We start from the raw sequence: 17,909 nt of genomic DNA, 5'->3' as shown, positions 1-17,909 counted from the left end.
TTTTTTCAAATAATTTAACATAAAACTCACTAAATGGCAAGAGATTTTAATCAAACTAAACCGATTTTTGAAAACAAATCAACGTCATTTTCAATATCTTATAGAATTCGGTACCTTATATATGACCATATCACATTTAAGATTTCATGGAAGGAATCAGCATATTTCATTATACTAAATCAACTTCAGATAGGACAATTAAAACGATCTCCATGGGCGACAGATGTCACATGCGTACAGTATTTGAGATGAAACCAGCCATCACAGTTATCACATTTTTCCCAGGTAAGTATCTTGACTCTTCCAGATCTTCCAAATCCTTTTGGTGTAAACAAATGGCTTACACAACATGCATCATCATCATTTTCATCATTATGATCAGTGGCACTATCATAAATTGTCATCCATTCCTTTCTGTTAGTACTTGGTCCTGGCCCTTGACTGTCAGTTATCTCACAAAGATGCACAGTTTCTATTTCTCTAAATGTATGAATGATTTTCTTCCCATCTGATTCATTTATTTTTCTTTCTGATGGTTCGTTACTTTTCTCACACTGGTCATGACGTTCTCTTTTTGTTCCAATCATTGCTTACTTACTTTGCAGCATGGGGCTCACCAATCTTCTGCATAAATACTGCTTCAGTAATTGCAGTACCTTTGGCTGGAATAATATAATTCCTTTTTCTTTCAGGATATATGCTTAAAAAAGAATTCACTTTTTCCCCAGTGCTGGTGAGAAGCAGATTTATACCTCTCATATTGGCTCGCTCTTTCCTACATTTAGGAGTTATTTCGTGTTTTGTGTCCATGAACGTTTATCTGCAGGGGGATTAAAAAGCAATATCCTCATCTTACAAGAGGCACTTTTTAAATTGGGTACAGTAACAGCTGGTAAGTAAGTACTCTGTATTAATTTGGGCAGGTCATGCCTTAAGATTTGACGCCCAATTTCGGAATGTGTTAACATGTGACTTTCTGTGGACAAGGCAGTCTTGAAGAGGCTAAACAGCCAACATCAAGTGGTTGCAACTGATGGCTGCTATGAGGTGGCAAGCCTTCTCAATTAAATTTAGTGTAATATGGGTTTCATGACCATCATACAATAGGAGGCATGGTCTGGTCGTTATATGTAGTATAAAATGACTTGAAAAAATTCACAAATGTTTCGGATGTTGACCAACCTGTTGGTGTTACTGCAGACTTTGTCTGTGGTAAACATTTGGCTGTTAGTTCTGGAGTGGATCTTTTGCTTTTATATATAACATATGGCGGAATGGTTTCACCATGAGCACTGCCTGTGACTATCACAGTTGTTGTGGCACTTCGACCAGCCGTTATAGCATCAGGCTTGTATCCTCTAGCTGTGATTATTTTGGGTGGGATGTGATCAAGTGTTATTCACATCTCTTCCACTTCCATATATGTTGAGGTTTATTCTTTAGATGATACTTTTCTAAAATATTTCCAAGTTCCTTAAAATAGATTTCGATGTTCTTGTCATTGGTGCTGCGAAGTCTGTGAATGTCACTCTTTTTGGGCCTCTTTACTGTCAAGTCAGGAAATCTTTTTAAGAATCCATAATACCAGTCTTTGTGAGGTTTAAATTTCATGCCAGTAGCTTTAGCGATGTTTGCTGCTATGTCAATAACTTGCCACTTGCATTACCAATGCCTGTATCTGGCCATTTTCTTGCAGTGCTGAGTCAACACTATCTTGTCAGCTGTAGAAAAGATGATTGGATGATCTACTTAACGTTGGAACAATTCAGGTTTATGTATCCTGGAATGAAGTTTTGATTCCGGCACACCGTACAATCTTGCTGCTTTCCTAATTGCATCACCTGTTCTATGCACATGACTAAAAGCATTTAGTAAGGCATTTCCTTTTTTAGGGTTAGTGATATCTGAAACAAGCAATACAATTTACTGTAGAACTTTGAAACAGAGTATATGCTTAGGAAATTACTTTGGAAAATCTTGCTTGAACACCATTAAAGCAAAATGAACGTGGGATATTTTGTTTCATTTTATGAATATTACTTACCCAAATTAATGGATGATCATTTCTTTTTGATACAATCTGAATTTTCGTCCCAAGCCTACACGTGATCAAATGTTTACAGAAATGACGTTTCATTGTGCAGAGTTACCTGACACAGATCTGGCTGACATGGCGGTATAGAATTTGCTCGTTTTTTTTTTTCTTCTTTTGTGTTTGTTTTTGTAAACAAAAGTGGCAGTGGAATTTAATTATTTAAACTTTAAAGGATTACTATTTATGTTCAGTCTGCAAGACAAATTTACACGGCTAAAGACAAGATAAATATGATGTGCCTCTCATCAAGTCAGAATTACGTCTGTTCAGATTTCTTTGAATAAAGTAAAAGTATAAACATGTTGCAAAAGAAGTTGATCAACCTTATTTAAATTGTCAGAATATTCTTTTATTTTGTTCATTGACCCAATGTATTTAGTAAAAATTAAAATCACTTGATCCTTGAAATGATGTTGGAGTGTAATTATGCATATCATCTTGGTCTTTCCATGGGAGGTCATTATTCATTGCCTATTCAAATGTCAATCAGTAAAACTCCATTGTTAATGACAGTCATAGTTTGACCTCTATGTATTAGGTACAGCATGCCAGGTCATTCAAGTAATAAACCTTTCCCAAGCTGAAAATTACATCTTCTGATGCTAACATTTTGTAACAGGTGGGCTAAATGTTTGAAACTACTGTCTTACTCAAATTTGTGGGGAAAAAAACAAAACAAAGCCATTCCTTGCTTTACTTGAAAGTAACTTATCTTGTGATGAATTAAATAATAATAAATACCTCAGTAAAAAATGACAATATAGCCCCATAAAATTAAATAGCCAGTCCATTAAATAACACATGCATTCAGAACTGAACGAGTTAAAGTTGTGTATGTGTATATTCAATCCGTTAACTGGGCCATTACTGCCTTAGCACTAAATACGTGGTTCACATTTAGTTGCAAATTCAGTGTTTTCTTTTTTATTGTTTGCAATCTTGAATTTAGTTGTCCATACCTCAGTGGAATACTTTTCATGTTTAAATAGTAGGATAAATTGACACTGTACAAGAAAAGCTCAGCAAGGTGGCCTCATCAAATCAGCATGTTAAATTTTCTAAATGTATAAAATATAGAATTTAAAAATTAATTCCTATTGTTTATATATGATTGAAATAAAGATAACTGATTGCTTAAATGGCATTTGATTGTTAATCACTCATGACATCTTGGTGTTTCCATGTGTGGTCTTTGGCTGGCTGTTCAAGTGTCAACAAATAAGGCTGATCAGCTGCTCCATGGTGGAGATGCTGTTGGCGTGGCAGCCAAAGCGTGGTGGTGATTTGTAAGTATTGCTTTGTCATCGAGCATTATTGCAGAATGAAACTATTAATTTTGGGATGAAAGGTCCAAGGTCATGGTCTTGGGGAAAGCATTCATGCCAATACCTACCCATTCTCTGTTAATGTTTAGTCCCACCATGGAGTGGGCTCTAGGCTTTACTTATCCATATAGAGAGATAGATACTGTCAGATTGTGCCTATTCAAGGCCTCTAGGGCATGGAAACTACCAGCACCAGGTAGCAAGACTAGTTTGTCACTTGTTCTTTCTGTGACACCGTGGATACCTTTCCCAAGACTCCATAGCATGGAGGAGGGTGTTGATAGACCAGGCCGGCTGCATACCATCCGTTTCTTCTGATTTTGTTATTGAAGAAAATAAGGGAGCATCTCTTGCATTGGCATTGAGAGGGGATGACCATCCCCTCCTGCAAGGAATAGAAAAATGGATTAGACCTGTCCAGTCAGAGTGACAAAAACCCCCGTTTGCTCTTGCTTTGAAAGAAAGACAACAGATTCTTAATTTTAGCAGATGCAGATTGGCTCCCAGAAGATGTGGTTGTTTGCAACACTTTTTTTTATTATTGTCCCCTTTGTCCCATCTTACAGATCAGATAATGGTTGACAAAGAAGTTTGTGCCTTTGACAAGGTGATAAGCCTAGTTTATATCAATTATTTTGCCTTGATTTTAACTTAAGCCCTTGGGGTCTTGGGAAAGAAATATCATCTCCATTTTTAAGAGGCTATCTGGGATGTAATCTGAAATGGACCTTCTGTAGTTACCATACTCAGCAACTGTTGGAGACCTAATATAGAAGTTTTCTGAAGGCCATGAGGCAGCTAGACTATAGGAGGGCCCCCTCTTGTTTCTGATTTAGGTCTTGATTTCTGACTCTAGCATACATACCAACCATTACGCTTTGGCATAATCATTATGCTTTTGTTTCTCACTAAATTACGCCTTTTGTGTAAATGTATTTGGATTATGTGTTTTAGGTATGTCCCCCTCCCCAAAAATAATTTGTTTTCTTATTTACATTAATGTTCCATTGATCTTTCAGACCATATTTTAGAAAAGACGGCTTCTACGTAACTACGACATAAAAGTACACTTTTCCGTAGCTTTGCATAGTTTCCTAAAAGTATTATGTTCTATTTATAGCAGCTGCCCTATTTCCAAGAAACATGCTGGTTTTACTTTAAAACTTTTGACCTTGGTTTTTATTTATAGCAGCAGAACAGGCTGGTTTTCAAATTTGTAATCTTTGCACATTCTTTGTTCTTATTCATATCTTATACAGAATCAGTCTATAGGTATTTGGCACTAAAAGTCAAGTCAGATTTATTCTGGCCTATGCATGTATTAGAGCAAAAATGTTTCTCAAATAATTTCACTGATGGATTGGAAAAAGACGAAAAACCGATTCAAAGATGAATACATGAATTACACAATACCGCATTCCATTCTGGGGCAGCTTCACATCCACTGCAGGCTGTGTGGAAAAGATTTTAATGTTGGTCATGATGGTAAAACAAAGAAACCTTGAATTAGCTCACTTTACTAACTCCAGTACTAAGGTAATTTGTATCTTCTTTTTTAAAGAAGAACTAATAAATGCAGAGCCATTATTTACCAAGTTCTTAATAGAACATGGACTACCCTAGCAGTAGAAGACTATGTCGATCCTTTGTTCAAATGGATGTTTCCTGATTCCAAAATTTCAGAAAATATGCATCTGCAAGAACAAAATCATCTAATATTGTTGGGTGTTTAGCAGAAGATACTTAGCTTAAAATTGCAGAAGCCATGAAAATTGGACTTGTATGTATTGCAACAGACAGGATTAGTGATTATTATGACACAAAGTTGTACCAGTCTGTAAGAGACTTGGACAATGAAAAGGGCAAAGTCAGAGTGCTCTTCTTTCATTACCAGAATTAGCAATAGATTCCACTGGAGAAAACATTTATTTGCTTGATAATTGTTTGAATAAACAAAAGTTGGCAGAACTATAGGGGGTTTTCAGTTGATAATGCAACATTGATGACTGGAATTCATACAGGAGTTGCATTCTGTATTTTAAAAATTGTCTCCATCACTGTAATATCAGGTTGTCCCTGTCACATGATGCACCTTGCTACAGGAAAGGCTGCTGATAAATTAGGAGAACCCCTGGAGTATCAAGTTGGCATTCTACCTGACTGTATTTCATGAGGACAAAGTTGATGTGCAATGGCACCTTATTTCCCAGCTAAAGATCCAATAACTGGAAGATATATATATTAACTGGAAGATATATGTATCTTCTTTGTCAGGTTATAAAAGGAATATTGGTTCTTTACCATTCTAATGATGACTGTGAGAGATTGTTCACTATTTTTAACAAAACTAACACTGAATTCAGATACAGGCTCTGTAACCCAGCACTTGGTTCTCTGTTGGTGTGCAAAACATTCATAATCTCAGCTGGTCCAAAGTGTTTTGAAATGCAGTGTGAGAGACTGTTGCATTTTGAAGTTCAGAGTACTATATATGAAAATTCAAAGCAGTAATTGATGTTAAAAGACCAAAAGGGGTAAAGAAATCATTTTGTACACATGCTCATTGAATTTCATTTTATGTGGATTATTCTTTTTCTGCTCAGATCACTCTTTTTGTCCACTTGGTGTATACTTTTTCCTTGCCAGGGGTTGGCATGTATACTTCAGTTACATGTTCCATTCACTCAATTTCTCCTTAAGCCACCCGTCCCCTTTAGAACATGGGGCTCATTTCCAGTTAACAGTTTTGCTTCCATCTAGTATCTGTGTTTAGAGGTAAACACCGTTTTAAAAAAGGGTACAGTAAAGAGGCTTACAGATAACCAAATTTTGGGAATGTTTTCCTGAATCTCCCTGGTTTCAATAAAAGGGGAAAGTTTCAAGTTGTTACTGGTCTTTGTTCATTAAACAAATTTCATCAGGAAAGGTAAGATAAAGAGTTGCAAAAAGTTCAGGAATGGAAAAAGTCAGACGACTTGGCTGTCTCCTTAGATTTCCACAGTATGAACCTTCACATCTGCATCTTCTGTTGCACAGAAAATTCTTCAGTTTTGGGCGCTTCTCTTTGGTCTTATTTCCACTGAAGAAACTTTATCTGTGTGATTGTAATAATGATTAATTTGAGTTCTGTAGGGTCCACATCATTCAGTAAATACTACAACTGGTTTATGGACAACATCCTTTTATGTGCTTTTTAGGGATAGTCCCATGTAGATATATCTGATCTCTTTAAAAAATTTACTTTATGTGAGGACAGCTTGTCGAAGGACATTTAAGGATCCCCCTTAAAAGATTTTGCTGATCCTGTTTCTCATAAAAAGACCTCATTGTCTGCTCCAGACCTGCCATCTCTTATGATTTTGCCATAAGTCTTATGAAAATTACCCTTAAAATATGAACCTATGGCATTAAGCAAAAGATATGGAAAAATGGTAGTAGCTGAAAAATCCAGATAATCGGTTCATCCATGCTTGATATGGATATGGGTTTCATATTCGGATTAGTAAAATAAGTCAGGGAACCGGACTATCTTTACAGCAGCACCCCAGATGCTTTAAACTGCACCTATTTATTCATGCATGATCAAACTGCTGATTATAACATTTTTTTTTAAATAGCGCCCAGAAAGCAATGCATGTTTAAGACAAAATGGAAAATAAGCTTCTAAAAAAAAAGTGTCAATAATAAACGTAAGAATAAAAAGGAGTATTCAGATTCTTGTGAATAAAAGCTGGAAACGACAATGTTATCTTTATTGGATATCATGTGCCAATTTGAGTATGTCTCGTGGCAGGAGATATGATTGCCATCGTCATGTGAATTGGAAAAAGAATGACGTCAAGTTCAAAGGCAGCAACAAGCCATTGAGTTGCATGGTTTGGAACTAAAGTTTGTGCAATTATACTAGTGGTAAATGAAATCTATGCGTACTGTACAAACTTTTAAGTTGAACATAATGTTTAGCAATGCTGCACATTCTGAATACCGAACCTTTAACCCTTTCATCACTAGGTAACTTTAGGAGCATAGAGTCCTCAGCACTAAGTAACTTGGGAGTTGTAAAGCAAAATAACTTGTAGATTTTGATATAACATAACTTTGCCAATTTTAAAGATATCTGGCTGAATTGGGTGTCAAAATCAAGGTTAAAAATAAAAATTTTTGACTAATTGACTATAATTTACATATCTGTTACAACTGTTAAAATAAATGCAAACAGGTAACACAACAGGTAAAATACAAATAATTATCTACTTACCTCTTAGAAAACTTAGAAAGTTCCCAAAACTTGTTCAATTGACCCTAGATGTACTCATGAATAATTTCAGTAGCAGCATCGCTTACAATTTTCATGGTGTCCATAATAATTAAAATTCCATAAAATGCCTTGGTTTCAGCCAAGATGAGATCTGTCCACACACCTGTATCGCCTCTGGCACATTTGATCGTTGCATTCATATTCGTCAGACGGACAGTGTTTCCAAAAACTTCATCTGAATAGAATATTTGAAATATTCCAAAGCTTTCCTGGAGCCATCTAACACTTGGGTGGGTCCAACTCTGTCTGAAAACTGGAACAAATCTCTTTGGTTTTCCAACTTCGACCAAACAAAACCATGTGGAGCATACACTTCCTCCGGTTCAAAATCTTCAAAGTCCTATTCATCGTCATCACCATCACCCACAAGCGCATTCCATGCCTCTCCAGACGCCTTCTCTCATTTTCATCCTACTTGACTAGGTCAAAATCTCTGATAATTCTAAATCTGACACTTCATTCTCATCTGATCTTTCTTTGAACTCTGCCATTTTGGATACAAATTTCACCATTCGAAGAGTTGTTAGAAGTGCCTACTTTGTTTGATATTTCTAGTTGTATACAAGCTAAAGTCACGAGATAATCCAAATATAATATCCACATTACAAGTAGGAAGTTACTAGAGGTACCCCAAAATTTGTATAGATTGGTACTATAACGTTAGAGAACACTGCCCCAGACTGGTAAAGTGGTCCATAGTGTTTGGGGACTTATTTCCGCTGGACTGGTAAACCGGTCCATGGTGTTGAAAGGGTTAATTATGTTTTCCAGCTTTACAATATCAGTTATTTATATTTTGTTGCACCTTACTGAAAACTGGCCAATCTTACGGAAAAAATAACTGCCTTTCTGAGACGGACTCGTCAGGGTTGGCAGATCTGCTGTTCACTTATATGTCTCTCTCTAGGGACTCAGAATGTAGAAGTGGACTTGGCTCCTCAAGGCCTCTCCAGTTCCTGCTGCTTCCAAAGTGAGGACTGTACAGGAACTTTTTGTCTAATGCATTATTTTTACTCCCACTTGGTGAAAATCTGACCAGTTTCTTGACTGGACTTAGGATATATATTATGTTACATATCCTTTCTGTATACCAATGCCTGAGAGCACATGTGATAGCTGTGTGTGGCATGTTTCGTGTGAAGTTTTTCTTCGTATATGTAGTGTTGTTCCAATTATTGATTATAATCACTCATCGGTTGGTTGAGGAAACCACTAAGATAATCGATTGTGAAGGTTACTAAAACTCCTGGCTAAATGGTAAGCTATATAGGGCTTCCAATCTACTACAGTCTCTCTGAATTATTTATTCCCTCCACAACTTGTAAATATAAAACCATACCATACTCAGTAAGTGGAAGCTTAATTAAGAACACATAGTCATCATTACTTGGTTTGCTGTTAAATTGTAAAGTTAATAAAAAAAAAATAAAAACAAAATGATTATTTGTTTCATTTTAAATGTAAAATCCTTTGTAGTGTTTGTAAATAATGACAAATAAGAAAATCTTGTCTTTCTTTACTTTAAATGATAGATGACCCATCACATGAATGAAAGGGTTAAGGTCAGTGTCAATGCTTGAAACAAGAAAAATAATTGCTGCATCATCTACAGTTGCCAAACTTTGTGGATGGCTTGCTTTTTTCTTAAAATTCAAAGGTTAAGATCTCTGACTGGAAGATGGAAAGTGGTCTCTGCACAATAACTTTGGATCCCTTATGTGAAGAAAAACCCTACTTATTTTCAAGGCGCAGGGTCCATGTACGTGGACACAACCTGGAAGAAAAGTGGTTTCCACCCAGCAATTGTAGTTCTGCCTGACATACCTCAACAGAACTTTGTGGAAGGCTTGCATTTGGGATAATGAAGATGGCTCTTGGTTTCGAGATCAAAGGGCAAGGTCACTGATGAAGCAGGAAAAGTTTTTCTTTTTGTACAATAACAATACCAGCTGTTTAGCAGTTAACAGTCCTGACATCTGTTCATACATGGGAATTTGATGTTCTCTGGGAAATAAAGGACACCTTGAGAAAATATGAATAGTCATTACAATCTGATATCAGTTTTAATGATGAAATTTTGCATTTAAATTGTGTAGTCAGTCAGTTGCAATGTTTCCCATCATGCATATACTTAATCCTAATGTATATTTAACATCCTCAGCACAACAGATAGCCATGGTGCTAAAATGAAGAAACAGATGATGCTTTTCAATTGCATATGATGGGGGTGGGATGAATAACAGCTTGGTTGTGACTATAAATTCATGGTCTGATCCACCTTCAAAAATTGGAAACCCAAGAATTTAAAGTGTTTTACAACATATAGTTTTATAAATTGAAAGATGGAAGAAACATTTGTATTCTAGAATCTTACTAATACTTTTTGGAAAGTATTGTCAGTCCCTTTGAGGGACTTTATTTTTGGGTTTTATTTGAAATTGCTTTGGTAACAATGGATATTTTGATATTACTTGTGTATGAAAAGGTACTTAGAGCGTGAGTTTGGAGCATTCTAAATATGCTTCTTTTGAAGAAAAAAATTAGCTGACTTAAATTAATGTTTTTGTAAAAATGTCTTGTTTTTGCAGGGTCTATCCTGGAAGGCCCAGATCCAGCAAAGCTGAAACCCATAGTTGAGCAAGCTATGCCAATGTTAATAGAACTGTTAAAAGATCCCAGTGTGATAGTTCGTGACACAGCTGCCTGGACTGTTGGCAGAGTGTGTGAAATTCTACCTGATGCTGTTATAAATGAACAATATTTAAATCTCCTGTTGTTAGCTTTAGTTGAAGGGTTGAATTCTGAGCCTCGAGTTGCAAGCAATATTTGCTGGGTAAGTACTATATATGCATTGTCAGGAATTGTCTAGTGATGCTTTAGTGTTGGTCCTCGGACATTTGCTCGGCAGAATCTTTCCAGCTTTGAGAGAACGGTCTGATGTTACATGTTTAGGCTCTAATAAACAGTAACAAAAGAAAGACTGAAATAACAAGCTTTGAAACATATAACAAATAATTTATTTCCATGGAAAAATACTGTAAAAATGAAAAAATAAGAACTCACTGTTTTAAGAATCAAATCCAAGAATAATCCACAAATTAAATGTTAGAAGTCCTAGTAATGAAATGTTCTAATGAATTCAAGTTCGAGTCTCGAGGAAAAGTCCAAAATGGCTGGTATGATGTATACTGTAGCCTTCATATTACGGATATGTCTACAGTTCTTTGCTGATTCACAAACAATATTCTGATGTATGAATTTCCAAATAAAATTTAAAGAAATGTCTGTGTCCAAGAATTCTGTATGAGCACTCAGATATTTCCAGGAAAAGAATTAATCTTTTAGATTCCAAATAATTTGAATATAAACTAAAATTTAGCTCCAAACTGGTCATAACAAAATAACACATTACATCCCAGTGCTTAGAAGCCTGGTTATTCAGTAACTTGAGACACAAAACAGATTCCAGTATGAGGGTCACGTGATCACATTCTAGAATGGTTTAGAACAGGGGTGGGCAAACTATGGCCTGTGGGCTGCATGTGGCCCGCCAAGGGCTTTCATGCGGCCTAGGAACAAATCATAATTCGCACTGACTCTGTTTATGTTACTGTTTGTCAAATAAATGTGCTTCTTTTGAAGTTTAAGTTTTCAAGTATTAACAACATATTAGCAGCTGAAAATTAATTATGATGTTATTTAGAAAAACCTTTTGTTTTTGCTATTTCAAATATTAATTATTTTACTTAATGAACTATGCGGCCTGCGACAAGGTGTAAATTTGTGTATGCGGCACTTGCACTGGAAAGTTTGCCCACCTCTGGTTTAGAAGGTATCTACACAGCTACGGTCACATTCCAATACAGCCTTGATTTCACTTTTATCATTCACACATTAAAAAGGAATAAAAAAAAGTTGTTTACTGATTCCAGGAACTTGGTCAGCAAAAGATACAAAGTTCGGTGTTCACAACTAACAGTCGGGTCAAACTGATTTCTGGAAAATACGAAATTCCTAGTACAAAAAATTACATTATTTTGACATGTAATGAAATAAAAAAATGATTTTAAAATTACCAAACAAATCAAATATAAATTAAATCAAATACACAGAACAACAGAAACCTAGCATTTAAGGCCTCCAAGTATTGAACAGTTTATTACCATCACATATAAATGAAGATATGAAATACAGGAAATGCATGGCTTGGTGTATTGTACTTCAGTACAGGTCCTAATTCCATGACCTGATGAGCCCAGCTTGGCTAACATGGTGTTAGTTTACTCCAGTGGCACTTGATAATCTGCTTCTGTTGCTGTGCTGTAAAACCTTCAAACCACATTAAATAGAGAAACCATGAAACAGTTGTTTTCATTATGTGCAGTCGAGGGCATAGGATGAAATTTAAAAAGCAGTTGACTGACTCAGATTTCTTGGCCAACTGCTCTTGTCTTCGGGTGCCAGATAAGCAGTCTCTGGCTCATTTGGACCACTAGTTGTTAGCTCACCTGGCCACAAGGACAAAATGTATGTTCCTGTGTATGTTTTCCATTGTGTACTGTTTTCATCCATCTGTTTTTGAAACATTTGTTATTTTTATGTTATCACATCTATTTTGCATTATGTTGTGGTAATTCATGTATTCAATGACATAATCAAAATTATTTGATAAATTTTGTTTTGAGCTTTTTTTAATTTCAATTCTCGTGAAAGCCATATGACTCTGTAGAGCAGAGGTCAAGGCCTTGTCTGTAAATTTTACTTTTGAAGCATTTGGATGATATATGTCACAGCAGTAGACTGCATATTAATAATATAATGCCTGAAAGAATCAAACATGAAATATGTAATTGAAGTTTGGAAGATATTTACATTGGCTGTGTTCGTAAAATATTAGGGCTTAGTGACATAATCATAGTGAAGTATTATGCAAGCTATGCAAATGATATCAGCTCCAATAATTGTAATGGAGTTGGTTTTACTGAGTTTTAAACATGCTGCATTGCTAATTTATGCCCTTGTGTAGTTTCAGTTGAACGGTCAAATAAATACTTGAAATGCACAAGTTCAGAGCAAGGTCTTTAAGTTTCAAATGTGACAATGACTTTTTTTTTATTCCTTTGTTAGTTGTTGTTGTTGTTGTTGTAGGGTTTAATTCCATTTTTCAGCACGCGATAGGCTATACATGGCGGCCAGTATTAATGGTGGAGGAAGAAACCAGGAAATCCCCGGAAAGAACCACCGACCCTCGAGAAGCTACTGGCAAGCTTTCTCACATATCCACATTGGCCGAATCCGAGACTCGAACCCACGCAGACAGAGGTGAGATGGCAGTGATCCGTAACAGAGAGCGCTTTAGACCACTCGGCCACTCGGGGCCCCTCTTTGTTAGTAACAGGGAACATGTTTGGTGATTTAGTAAGGTGTTGAATAAGCAATTTATGCGTTGCTTTCTGTTCTTATGTCGTTTCAGCAGAATGTCATTTAAGTGCCGTATGTTTTAATGTTCAGCAGTTGTAAATAATTATTTTATTACTTTGCCTTGTTATTTTAAAAAAAATTAGAATTCATCTGAAACATAATCTGCATTCAGAGGCAGACCTGCCAACTCTTAGATTTTGCTGTAAGCCTTACGAAAATTACCTTTAAAATACGGACTTAGGCATACTAGCAAAAACTACTGAAAAATGATGGTTGCCGAAACATCAGGATAATTGGTTCATCCATGTTTTATTTGGACCTGGGTTTCATCTTAGAATTAGTGAAATTAGTCAGGGAACCAGACTAACTTTACAACATAATCCCAGATGCTTAAAACAGCACATATTTGTTCATGAGAAGCGTCTGCATGATCAAATGTTGATTATAGAATTTTTAGAAATAACGTCTTTAAAGCAATGCATGTTTAGGACAAAAGGGAAGAAAGCTTATAGAAAAGTGTTCAAAAATCAACACAGGAGAATTAAGATTCTGGTGAATAAAAGCTGGAAAGGACACATGTTTATTGGACATCATGTGCCAATTTGAATATGTCTCGTGGCAGGAGATAAGATTGCCATTGTCATGTGAAATGGAAAAGAATTTCCAGGAATTATGTCATGTTGAGAGATAGCAACAAGCCATTGAGCTGCATAGGGTTTGGAACTAGAGTTTATGCAACTGTACTAGTGGTAAATACAGTCTACGCATTCTTTACAAACTTTTCAGTTGATCATGATGTTTATCGTCGATGTGTCAAACTTTTAATTACGTTTTCCAGCTTTACAATAGCAGATATCGATATTTTCTCACACCTTACTGAAAACTGGTCAGTCTTAAGGAAAAAAATCAGCTGCTTTACTGAGACAGACTTGTCAGGGTTGGCAGGTCTGCAGAGGCAATCTTTTATTAGTTTGTAATCTGATTAGATTCGTCTAGTAGACTTCAATTTTCAAAGTCAGCTTGATATCCGTGTCTTTCCTTACGTGGAAGCCATGAAAACCACTAATGATAAGTATCTGACTTTCATTTAATATAATTGAGACCGCTCCGGTGGCCTAGTGGGTAGAGCGTCCGCCTCAGATGTGGGAGGTCGTGGGTTTGATCGCTGGGTGAGTCATACCAAAGACTTACAAAAATAGTACTAACAGCTGCCTCGCATGGCGCTTAGCATTGAGAGGTTAGTGTTAGGACTGGTTGGCCTGGTGTCGGGATAATGTGACTGGCTGAGACATCATGCTATATGTCTGCAGCATGATGCCCCAGTGCTAGACCTCACTATAAACTGTCACACTGCTGACATTGTAGATATGACTAAAAAATTGTTAAAGCTATGTTAAAAATATATTAAAAAGACACACACACACACACACAATATAATTGAATTTCTCTACAACAGTAAAATGGAGTTTTTTGTTGATATGACTTGACTAATGGACTTCAGATTTTGTCGTTTGAGATTCATGAAGTGACTAGTAATGCAAATGTCGAGTACCAGGTCAGGTTTCATCAGTGCCGTAGTTTGGTGTAGTCAGTCATTGGAATAAAGACATGACGAGAAAATGAATCATTTTTCTATTGATTTCATGCAGGTATAAGTCAGTATAACATAAGTTGAAATTAATTAGGCCTGCTGGTAAGTGACTACCATATATCGCTACCGCACAGTGGCGGCAAATTCCAAATTTTCAATATGCAAATGTAACGACCCCACAGCCCAACCTAAATGTCCAAATATGAAAAATGGGGTGGGAGTATTATGTGGAAACCCGGAGTAGATAACTGACTGCTATTCGTTTTAGTCCAAATTGTTGAATCTCAGAGCTGATGTGAGAAATTGTTGTCCCTTGTATTATATATTAAAGAACTATTCAAGCCCCTGTATCAATACAGGTTTGGGGACCGGTTTAACAAATTACCAGAAGACAAGTTGATGTTACAGAAAATTTATTCCTTGTTTATACAACAGTATATAATTTTGAAGGTCTTTTGTCAAAATTGAAATGAACCCTTTTGAAAATATTTTTTAAATGATGGATTTTTAACCAGATCTTCTTAACTCATTCGGCCCCGATCCCGTCTGTAGGCGTGATCCGGTTTCTGCATTCATTGGCCGGTCCAGCCTGTAGTCGTGAATTGTTTACTGCATTCAATGGCCAATCCCGTCTCCAGGCTTGATGAATGTGTGTTAGATACAATGTCTGTGATTGGTTAGAAATGGTTTATTCCAAGAACTAAACAACTATCAAACCAATCAGAAATGATTTTACTTTCATTTGTGGAAATTTGAATTGTTCTGAAGCAAAAGGCTAAAGTTTGAGAGCGGTTTAACTACACGTGTTCTGTTCATGAAAAATCGTAAATGATGGCGGATGGAAGAGTGAATTTTGATGAGAGCAAAAATGTGGTGTTTCTCAGGTTTGATCTCGAAAATATTGAGCATGCTGAGGAAAGATATGTTCAGCAGTTGAATATTTTGTGAGATTTAGATTTGGACATAGAAGTTTCTGAGATTGAATCGTCCGAAAATGATGATGCTGACAGCGATGATGACGGAGTTCTTGCGGATAAACGTTGCACATAAGTTTGTAAATACTGGATAAATAAGTTGTGAAAAACTTCGACAAATAGCGAAAAAATTACATCAATGTGTCGACAAAGTCATTTGAAATAAATGGTGAAAAATTCGTGGATTTTGTTTGGATATAAGAAGAGAAATTAAGGTAAGAGTGAATGCATGTGCACGATGTTTTCAAACAGGTAAAAACTATGGGGCATAAGCAGCTAGACACGGCTTTGTGCTTCTGAGGCATATCAGCAGAGATACTGAAAACAGTGCTGGGGCCGAATGAGTTAAGGAGATTAGGGTGTTTTATAAATCTTGCTTGGGATTTTATTGGCACAGATAAAGTCGGGGTTAAACTCTCTTTTTTACAAGACAAGATTATAATTATTTGCGTTTATTGTTTTTTTATACTGTAATAGGAAATGTTTACTTTCTATAAGTAAAGGAAAGAAAACTAGTGTATATTCATTATGTTGTTCCCACTTAGCAACATAATGCAGGTCAGCAAAATAAAATTAGAAGTTTTATTTTGTACATTGAAATGACTTTTCATGCCAATTTAAAGGAATATAATCAAACTTGTTTTGTGTGATACATTTTGTGGTTTTGTACTTGATCATCTTTTCTGACGTTGTTTTGGAGAGTCTTGAAAGAAAACCATCTTTAGATTTAGAAAATGCATGTTTTATGATTTAAAATGATTTTAATTCCATTCAGTAATGGTCATATGTGAACCTTGAAAAAATTTCATCCTGGAAAAACCCTGAAAATGACCTGGAAATTTATCTTTTGAAAATCATGGGAACCATGTACAAAGTAGGGGCTCATCTAGGATCAGAACATTTTTTTAGAGTAAAGAGTCTGTGCAAATATAGAATAGATTAAGTATCTAAACTAATAACTTCAATAGTACTTGTCAAGAAATAGCGATCAGAGTGAATCGGATCATTGTCTGCTTATTTCCTTTTATATTATTTGCATGCAATGTTCTTGCCATAACTTTTTATATTGTGATGAAAATACTGTAAGAGATTTTTAATCTAAAGTGTTCTTTAATTCCATTCAGTAATGGTCAGATGTGAACCTTGAAAAAATTAATTACATCCTGGAAAAAACCTGGAAATGACCTGGAAATTTATTTTTTTATTAAAGCTGGGAATGATGTTTTATTTTTCTTGTGTAGTTTTAAAACGGAAATGGTTGTCAGCTGAAGTTTAACCCTTTCATCACTATGGACCGGTTTTCCGGTCATGGGGAAGTAAGTCTGTAAACACTATGGACTTCTTTACCGGTCTGAGGCAGTGTTCTTTTCTAATGTTTTAGTACCTGACTATATAAATTTTGAGATACCTCTAATAACTTCCTATTTGTAATGTAGCTATTATATTTGGATTATCTCGTGACTTTATCTTGTATACAACTAGAAATATCAAACAAAGTAGGCACTTTTAACGAGTTTTCCGAATGGTGAAATTTGTATAAAAATTGGCAGAGTTCGAAGAAAGTGAATTAAATGTTAGATTTTGAATTATCAGAAGATTTTACCAATTTCGACCAAGTAAAGTTGGATGAAAATGAGAGAAAGCGTCTGGAGAGGCAGTGGAATGCGCTTTTGGGTGACAGTGATGACGATAAAGAAGATAGTGAAGGTTTTGAACCGGAAGTGTACGCTCCACGTAATTTTGTTTGGATGAATTTGGAAAACCAAAGAGATTTGTTTCAGTTTTCAGAGACAGTTGGACCCACCCAAGTGTTTGATGGCTCCAGGAGAGCTTTGGAATATTTTGTAATATTCTATTCAGATGAAGTTTTTGGAAACATTGTCCGTCTAACGAATTTGAATGCGACTATCAAACGTGCCAGAAGCAATACAGGTGGGTGGACCAATCTCACCTTGGATGAAATCAAGGCATTTTATGGAATTTTAATTTCTACCTGTCATATACCTGAAAGAAAGACTTGTGTTGCTACTGGAATTATTCATGAGTACATCTAGGGTCAATTGAACACGTTTTGGGAACTTTCTAAGTCTTCTAAGAAGTAAATAGATAATTACTTGTATTTTACATGTTGTGTTACCTGTTTGCACCTGTGTTTTAACAGTTGTAATAGATATGCACATTTTAG

General features: G+C 35.8%; 1 protein-coding gene across 3 annotated transcripts in view; it reads left to right on the top strand.

Moving 5' to 3' along the window:
* LOC149789479 (importin subunit beta-1-like) overlaps positions 1–17,909 on the top strand; it is a 208,535-nt gene that overhangs the window by 76,974 nt on the left and 113,652 nt on the right. For all 3 annotated transcript variants that reach the window (XM_089971493.1, XM_089971494.1, XM_089971491.1), the window contains exon 12: positions 10,327–10,571. In XM_089971493.1, the coding sequence (XP_089827619.1) occupies positions 10,327–10,571 (245 nt within the window). The remainder of the gene's footprint in view (positions 1–10,326; positions 10,572–17,909) is intronic.

The sequence above is a fragment of the Sinohyriopsis cumingii genome, chromosome 10 (genome assembly GCF_028554795.1).
Source record: "Sinohyriopsis cumingii isolate HCF-2022 chromosome 10, ASM2855479v2, whole genome shotgun sequence".
NCBI classification, from domain to species: Eukaryota; Metazoa; Mollusca; class Bivalvia; order Unionida; family Unionidae; genus Sinohyriopsis; species Sinohyriopsis cumingii.
Note: the sequence above shows the minus strand (reverse complement) of the source record. Positions and strands in the feature narration are given on the sequence as shown.